At 36.1% G+C, this 9,442-nt stretch overlaps 1 protein-coding gene and 1 long non-coding RNA gene across 4 annotated transcripts in view; one reads left to right on the plus strand and one right to left on the minus strand.

Annotated features, from left to right (window-relative positions):
- Nucleotides 1-9,442, minus strand: part of LOC136029006 (nidogen-like) — a 258,905-nt gene that overhangs the window by 27,483 nt on the left and 221,980 nt on the right. For both annotated transcript variants that reach the window (XM_065707012.1, XM_065707011.1), the window contains exon 17: nt 8,143-8,423. In XM_065707012.1, coding sequence (XP_065563084.1) covers nt 8,143-8,423 — 281 coding nt within the window. The remainder of the gene's footprint in view (nt 1-8,142; nt 8,424-9,442) is intronic.
- The window catches only part of LOC136029017 (uncharacterized), a 53,959-nt gene that overhangs the window by 3,391 nt on the left and 41,126 nt on the right, over nt 1-9,442 (plus strand). The window lies entirely within an intron of this gene.

A 9,442-nucleotide genomic window follows, 5' to 3' on the forward strand; every position in this document is an offset into this window, starting at 1 on the left:
TCGACTACAGAGACACTGTTTACCAACCCCACCAAGGAAAACAAGCTGCCATTAGTGACCTTTTCCCATGATTCTGACACAAACATTGAAGTGGAACTTTCTGATCAACAAACAGAAGCATAGAGAGATGACACAAGAGCCGAGATGCGGCAGATGGAGATGATTCACCCAAACAGCAGTGCATCCTCCTCGCTTGACACTGGAATTACACCTTCCTCTGACTTCGATTTCACAGTGATACTAAAACAAACAAACCAACTAACATCTGGAGATATTGCGTTTTTTCTTAACGAAAGATGGAAGCCAAAGAACCAAGCAGAAGTTCCGACTTCGATACAAAGACGAAAGGGGGTTGAAGTTACTCGTAGAATTAACATTGAGCTCCTCTCCCGACTTCCCTGGCTTGCGGTGAGCCGTCACCAAGAACATGAGGGACTTTGGTGTAGTGTTTGTGTCATAATGAGAATCTCCAACAGTGGCGGAGGGTGGTCAGCTCTGTCTGGGGGTGGTGGGCAAAAAATGGGTTGTCTCGTCTTAGAACCCCTGACAGACTACTCAAATCTGATTGGAAAAGATGGTGCACTTACAAAATATGCCAATTCACAGTATCATATGAATCACCAGTGTAGAGCTGCAGTACTTTTAGCTTCGAGCAAGACCAAGACCGTTTGAAGCAAGACCGTCAAGAAATCAGGAATACCTTGGACTCTGAAACAATAAAACAAATACACCAAAACCGTGAACTATATACAAGCATTGTGGAAACAATCAAACTTTGTGGGGCACAGAATATACCCCTCCCTGGCCATCGGGACGATGGTAAACTCGATAATCAGGGCCCTAATGTAGTCGCAGCAGAAAATGATGGTAATTTCAGTCACCTACTTCGGTATCGTGTTGAGAGGGGCGATTCGCTGCTTCAAAGGCTTGTAGAAACTGTACCTGGAAATGCAAAATACACTAGTAACCAGATCCGAAATGAACTAATCGGAACGATTGGAAAACTTATAAAGTCTGAAACAGTCAGAAAAGTAAATAAAGCAAGAGTTTGGTGTCTCATTGCTGTCGAATCCACAGATAGACAGACAAGAGAACTCATGGTAGTAGCGTGTCGTTATGTTTACAAATCAGAAAAGGGTTACGTAATCCGAGAAGATCCTGTTGCCATATTCGACGCTTTTCAAACCTTATCGGGGCTCTCTGAAGATGAAGGGGCCAACACCACCCAAAACTTTGAAGAAAGGCTAGACGGCAAAAGCCTCGGCAGGCTACTTTTGAGTGAAATCACCAAATCTGGCTTAGACATGACAAAGTGCGTCGGCCAAGGCTATGACAAAGCCGCTAGCATGTCAAGCTGGGTAAATGGGGCTGCTGGCGAAATAAAGCGGAGTTACCAACTTGTGGATTATTTTCATTGTGTAAGCCATGCCACTAATATTTCATGCTCAAAGATAGTTTCTGTCCCAATTCTACGGAATGCACAAGATGTCGTACGAGGTACTATCTCTCATTTTAGCTCGAGTGCCAAACAAACAAGGCTTCTGAAGAAACATCTAATGTCAGACAACTGCAGAGTAAATACCCTGATTGGTCTTTGTACCACAAGATTTGTAGCGAGGCATGAGGCAATAAGTCGGTTCTGGGATTCCTTGTCGTCTATTATTTCCGCTCTGAATGAGATGGAAGGCTGGCTTGATCGAGAGACCAGTAGTAAAGCACATCTAGTACGTTCTTGCATTGAAAAACCAGACACGTTGATCGGACTGGTCTGCTTGAATTTGTTTTTATCTCTACTGAAACCATTGGCAGAATCACTTCAACAAAAGGACGGCGATCTTGTGAGAGCTTTAAAACTCATACGCAGCGTCAAGACAACATTAGAGGAAATGCGAGCCCATGCAGAAACTGAGTTCCACTGTCTCTATACGGAAGTCGGGAACATGGCATAAAACATCGATGTTGCCATGAAAGTCGTCCAACCACGCATAGCCTCGCGCTCTGTGTACCGAACGGGAGTACCGAATCTGGATCCAGAAAGCCACTATAGGATGGCGGCATTCATCCCAGCCATGGATGCCATTCTCCTTGACTTCTCGTTAAGATACAGCTCCCATTTTGCTCATGCGGCTAAACTTTCCTCACTAATTCCAACAATTGTCCATTGCAAGAATTGGGACGATCTGAAGGAAGGATACGAGAAGTACAAGGACCTTTTAAGTGGAACATGTACTGATTTGAAAATGGAATTCCAAATCTGGAAGAGCCACAGGTCGAACGTAGCAACGGAGAATTCAAAAACGGCTATTTCGGCTCTCAACGGCTGTCAGGAGCAAATTTTCCCGAACATCTTTGTATTGCTCACAATCCTTGCGACGCTTCCAGTTTCAACATGCAAGGCAGAAAGAATTTTCTCCAAGGTCGACAAAACGTGTTCTGCACTCAGAAGCACAACGTCAGAGGAAAGATTAGAGGCGCTGTTGTTTATGCAAGCATACAGGAACGAACTGCCGAAAACAGAAGATGTAATAAATTCGTTTTCGATCAGAAAAGCTCGGAGACTGAATCTGATACTCTAGTATGGCCTTTTCTTTCTTTTTTTTTTACAATTTTTCGCACCTTGAATTTGATAAAAGAAAGGAGAATAACCCAGCTACAACTCTTCTTGTCCCACGATACGAAAAAAATCTACATAAACGAGACGTACAGACTAACCGAAAAATCTGTCAAGAAGAGAACCGGGTCCGAAAAAAAAGGAATGCTCCTACAACTAGTAGTGATATTTAGATTAGTAAGGCGAATTAGGTGATCTAGAAAAGCATAAATGGGACGGTATGATATAGCTAGAATTATCTAGATTAGTAGAGGGAGATCTATTACTTTGATTTTTATGTGTGGGAGAAGAGGGGGGGATGAGATAGAGAATAAGAGTAAAAAAACATATAATAAAAAAAATATTAGTGAAAGAGCACACCCACACTAAACATACGAACACATAGAAAAACACACGCACAAATACAAACTCACACACATACACACGCAAAAAATAAAAAATTAGACATAGCTTTATATTACCACAGAAAAAATAGCCAGGTGTTGGGAATTGGCTTTATTGTTAGGAGTATGGGGTGGCGGCGCTGGAGAACCTTCACATTGGTGCCCCTGTTACTACTAATCTAACTCCAGCATTTCATTAGAATTTATTTTCTTATAAATTCTAAGTATTTTTAAATTCTATGTATTTTTTATGGAAATTGAAAGAAATGAGACATTAAGTTTTTTGGTTACAAATCATACGATGTAAGGCTATTAAAGGCTAGTGTTATGGGCTAGTAGGGGCTAATACCCCTTACTCTCAGGACCCCACCCCTATGAGATACTGATTTTTTTGTAGTTTGCAATTCAAACAAGGAGTAAAAAATACTTTCAAGGATGGGTAAATTGATCTTCCTTCTAGTTTACATTTCAGATTAAGAAGGGGGAGATGTACAAGGTCAAGATATTACATTAATATCATTTCATCAGAATTCTCCCGCTAAAAAAAAACAAAAAACTTTTAAATGGTCACTAAATTGCCAGCTGTAAGATGGATGGAACATGAAATCAAATGAATTAACAAGCATTCTACAGGCGTATGATTATAAGAGAAAGGTATATCCAGTAGAGAATGGAACTATTTTACATTACAATATTAATACTTTGTGATAATATACATGACATTATTTCAATATAAAATATGTATTCACATTAAAATATTATATTTTTCTCATTCATTATTAGACTTGTGTGGTTTTCGAAGAAAATAGGAACTTTAAATATATTTGTGTATGAGTCCTGTGGTGGCGCAGTGGATTTGACCTTAGCTTGGTAATACGGGACCCAGAGATCGAATCACGCTGCAGGAATGCACTGCACAGCCGACGCAGGGACCTTAGTAGTCAAGAAGCGTCGTTAATTCTTAAAAAAAACAATAATAATATTTGTGTATGAAACCCTGCCATGTTATGGGTAGGGTTTATAATAAACATTATAATATAAATACTTTCCTTATTGAAAAGAATCAGCTTTGACAGCGGGGGATAGACCCACTATATGTTTTGGTTCTGGTTCCGATTAAAGAATCCTCGAAAAAAGGAGCCCTTAACACAAGTAAAAACCAAATATTCCTTTGCTTGTCGTGGACGTTTTCAAAACATTTTCTAGCTTCCAAAGCAACAAGGAAGGACCCTCACATTGCAAGTGCTTCTCAGATATCCCGCAGCTACAAGGCGTGCAGTTGGTTTTCAGTATATTTATAGAAAATGTTGGGACCTTGTGGCGGATCAAGGGGCTGCTTTACAATTCTCTACCTTTAGTAAAAAAAAGTTGTATTTCCACACTTAGAAATTAGAAATTTCCCCATTAAATACTTTTTTTTTATCCAACTCTAAAGAAAAAAATAATCTTGTCTACTCATTCAGGAAGTATCAAAGAACCCATAGTAATTTATTCATCAAAGAATCTGCTCGCGTCTATTGTTAATACGCATTTTACTGCTATAGGAAAATAGTATTGGCTTTCAAAGAGTTTTTTTTTGTCATTTTACATCAGTACCGACCAGATTTACACAAACAAACTGGTCTGACGAAAGCGTTATCTCTACCCCCCTATCATTACTCTCGAATCATATTGGCGCCCTTGGTCCAGCCCCCCCCAAGATTTTTCTCTAGATCCGCCCCTGACTCGTTCTGACTCTTGTTGTCACTTGTAATTCTCGCTGCCACTTATCTTCTAACTGCATATTTCTTTGCCCTCGCTGTCGCATATCTTCTAACCACATATTTCTTTGTTCTTCAGTTTTGATTTGTTCTGATTTTTGTTGTCGCAGGCTTTGTTGCCCAATGTTTTCTTTTCTTCACTTTCGTTTTCGACTCGTTGTAATTCTCACCGGTGCTTTTCTTTTGCCATATTTGATGGTCTATATTATTCAAATTCACCACTGTGAATTTTAATTTCTCAGGTTTTTCTTTTGATCCTGTCTCATTTGAAGTTCCAGTTTGTTCATTTTGAGCAATTGTTAATTTAACTTTTGTCCTCAGGCTATTATGAACTTCTTAAAATGTCTTCTTTGTTGTTTAATTTCAGTTTTGATTCATTCTGATCCTCGTTTTCACATGTCTTTTAACAGCATATTTCTATTTCTTTTCACTTTCGTTTTCGACTCGTTGTAATTTTCAGTGCCGCTTATCTTTTAATCGCATATTTCTTTGTTCTTCACTTTCGTTTTTGACTCATTGTAATTGTCATTTTCGCAAGCATTCTAACCGCAAATTTCTGTGTTCTTCAGTTTCGTTGATCATTACTTCAGATATTTTTTCAATGCTCTTTGCCCTGGCTGCATGGATTGGTCCGGTCACCTTTGATGGACCAGGTTGTTCAATTTTATCCATTGGGAATTTATATTTCTTAGGTTGTTCTCTTGATCTTTTCTCATTTGATGGTCCATTATGCTAGTTTTAAGCAATCAATAATTAACGTTTTTGTCTTCTAGGTATAACAAAACTGCTGAATTATATGTAAATATATATATTTATATATAAATTTATATATAAACATATACATATATATATATATATATATATATATATATATATATATATATATATATATATATATATATATATATATACATATATATATATATATATATATATATATATACATATATATATATATATATATATATATATATATATATATATATATACATTATAAATATATATTATATACATTTATATATAAATATATACAATTTCTCGAAAGCAGCTCTTTTTTTATTACGGGCAGCTAAACCAAAAGACATTGACAAATTTTCTGAAACATCGAAAATCCAAAATTAAAAAGAACACAAAATACGGCCAGAAAACATGCATCAACAATTAAAAAAAAACGAAAGTGAAGAAGAAAGAATTTTGCGGCTATTACACATGCGACACTGAGAAACAGAACGTGTCGAAAGCAAAAATGAATAAAAAACACGTTTTGTGGTTAGAAGGCAAGTGATGGCGAGAATCAGAACGTGTCAAAAACGAAAATGAAGAGCAAAGGCACTTGCGTTTAGAAGACTTGTTATTCCAAGAATTTCAACAAGTCAAAAATCAAAGTGAGGAAGAAAAGATTGTGTAGTTGGAACAAATGTGACCGCGAACATCGGAACATGTTAAAAATTAGAGTGAAGAAGAAAGGAATGTTAGTTCAGAAGATTAGCGTCGTCACAATCTTCGGCACCAACATGGTGTGGCAAAAATCTAGTACCAACCTACAAAGATACTATAAACTACGTAATGTTATATATAAGACACTGGGACCCTTCATCATTGCTTTTTTTCACTGTGGAGCACTCAATTTGCCCGAGGAGATAGTAACAAGCAAGGGTAATCTATGTGCAGACTGCTGTTTGCATGGTCGAATTGCATTGCCATCAATGAGTTTCACAAATGAATCCAAAACTTAAAATTATGTTTAACTGTTGTTCCTTCAACGTAAGTGATGATCAAACCATCAATAGTCGTGATGTTTTGCGCTCCAAAGTAGAGGGTCAAATTTACATACCTTTATATACCGATGACAACAAAGGTGTTTGTCGGCTCTGTGAATGGAACATCTTACCGGAGATTTTCCCAAATGGAACGACACGTTTACCATCTAGACCGGCAAATAATTCCTAACATTATGTTACCATAACAATTACTATTATCATGGAGACCAGCAGAACCTGGTCTCCAAGTGTTGCATGTTAAAAGTGATAAAACTAGAAGAGGGTATGGGTTGGTACCACTTATATGTGCGCAAAAATTCCTAAATTGTGACAAAAATGCATGTATTGCTCGAATTCACTTTATCCTAATTGCAGTAGACAGTTCGTACAGCCGGCAGATACAGAGATAAAATGTCCCACAATTAGTGCCTGCGTTGTGTGAAATGCGACTAATAACAGCAATGATACTCAGTACATTTATGTCAATTTTTTTATTTATGGTGTTTAAAAGAAATATCTAGAGAACTGAAAATAGCAAGTAGTCCGCATTTTATTATATATAGAGGCAGTTCTACATTTATGGGTAAGTATTTGAATCCAAAACATTAGGAATAGGACTTAATCAGCGCTTATTACGCGTTTCAATTACAAATGAGGGACTTTGGAGATATGTTGAACTTTCGATCAAGCATTAGAACTAAATATTTAAGCAATTAAAGGATTTCTGGAGGGGAAAACCCGCCCCCCTACCAGATTCCATGACCAAGATACAATCGACTTGATCTATCTAGTTGTAGTGCAAATATCAATATAAAAACACTAAATCTTATTTGCTTTTTCGATAATTTCTTTTTATTCTGGAAATTATGTTCAACGTACGTTCTTATTATACCTTCTTATCTTCCTTATCGTGCGTTGTTATTATACACCTTCTGTTCTTATTATATTCTTCAAATGTTATATTTCTATCCTGTTTGAAGATGAATAGGGTGTATTCATTTACTTAAAACTTTTGAAAGTTTTAAAGCAAGAAAATTTAATCTTGAATTGATAAATTTCAGGAAGCAAAAGAACTTTAAATTCCGGGGAAATAAATTTGACATTAGCAAACGGGGCGAAACATGAACTATCGAGCAATTTCAGAATTTTGCCATTAACTAGGCACACTTGTTTTTTTGTATTAAAAACGAGCATGAATTAATTAAACAAAAAAATATCTTTTCAAAGGAAAGAGTAAGGTTGAAACTTATAAAAAGTTACAGTTTCTAATCTACTCAATAAATTGTAGTTTTTCCAAATTTAGGGGGGAGGAACTGTCCCCCCTTGCAAAAAAATACCACTACCTAATAATCACCAAAACTCTAAAAAAGGAGTTGTGATAACAATACGCACATCAAAAGAGTCGGTTTTTTTTTATGGTAATTCCAAATATGTGTAATTCACCAACTTAAAGTTAAAAGATAATTTTTTCTTGTTTTATGCTGTAATGTCACTCTTATTTACAGTATACAAACTAAACTTGTTTTACTTATTTAATGTTACTGTTATTGATACAGTAGTAATTTTTATCATACCAGGTAGAAAAAAATTCGCTTTGATTTTTATTGAAGTCGATACCTCTTGCTTACCTCATTGCACTGACATTTGTATGAAAACGAATATACATCGTATAGACATTGTGCGTTTCTACCACAATCGTTTAAAACGTGACAGCCAGGACGAAGCTCCTCACAGTTTTGTCCATCTCCAGAATATCCGTAAAGACAAACACAGCGACTTAAGTTAGTGATTGGGTCGACTATACACGTCGCATGACGATGACAGGTGTTAAATATAGAGCAATCTACATCTGAATTAACTTGACTGTCTGGTATTTCATTGTATTGATAAGGCTCTTCTGTTCGGTAGTCTAAAAGAAATTGACTAAATTGAAATGTCGGCAAAATTTAGTTGACTAAATAGAGAAAAAAAAAGAAAAAGAGAGAAAAAAACAACGCCGAATGCGTTTAAAGTATGTTGAGTTTACTGCTTTGCGAGTAATCACAATCAACCACAAGGATAACAGTACGCTAGGAATTAAGACTTTCTGGATAATTTTCCAAACTTGCCTAATAATTTGATGCTGCTGTTTTTCTTTCAAATGTCATCTCTCAATATCCTCGACTTGACTTCTTGGAAAAGGATATACAAAAACAACAAAAACATCTGTCACACTGTCTCAAAAAGAGATGAGCTTATTGATATGTATTTGCTTTAAACAGGAAATTTTTGTTGCTCAAATGTTTCAAAAGGCAATCAGAAAATCAAACACTTGCAATTACCCATTGATTAATTTTGCTGCGCTCATAATTACTTTCAGTAACTAAAAAAAATTAGTGTGTATGGCGTGGGGTTGAGAAGGGGTCATCTTCATAATGTAAGGAGTAATTTCGTTTTATTCTCAGTTTTAATGTTGCTTTTTGATGTATACATATCACTACGTATAGTTATGTCTCTACTATATCTCTACTTATCTCTCTCTCTCCCTCTCTCTCTCTCTCTCTCTCTCTCTCTCTCTCTCTCTCTCTTTTGCTCTCTCTAGACACAGTTTTTCAACGCATTCGTAACTAATGATATGAACACCAGGATTTTTTGAACATCAGCTATAGTTAACACCTAATTATATATATATATATATATATATATATATATATATATATATATATATATATATATATATATATATATATATATATATATATATATATATATATATATATGTATTGCCGCTTGTCTCGCTGTCGCTTGTACCTTGCCCTTTGCTTTAATTGCTGGGAGTCATTCATCATCCTGTATAATTTTGCCTGCGTCCGATTCCTATTCAACTGATCGCGCTTGTTGTCAAATAATCTCTAACCGTTTATATAGTTGTGCTTCACTTTTGTTCAT

Source organism: Artemia franciscana, chromosome 7 (assembly GCF_032884065.1).
Source record: "Artemia franciscana chromosome 7, ASM3288406v1, whole genome shotgun sequence".
NCBI classification, from domain to species: domain Eukaryota; kingdom Metazoa; phylum Arthropoda; class Branchiopoda; order Anostraca; family Artemiidae; genus Artemia; species Artemia franciscana.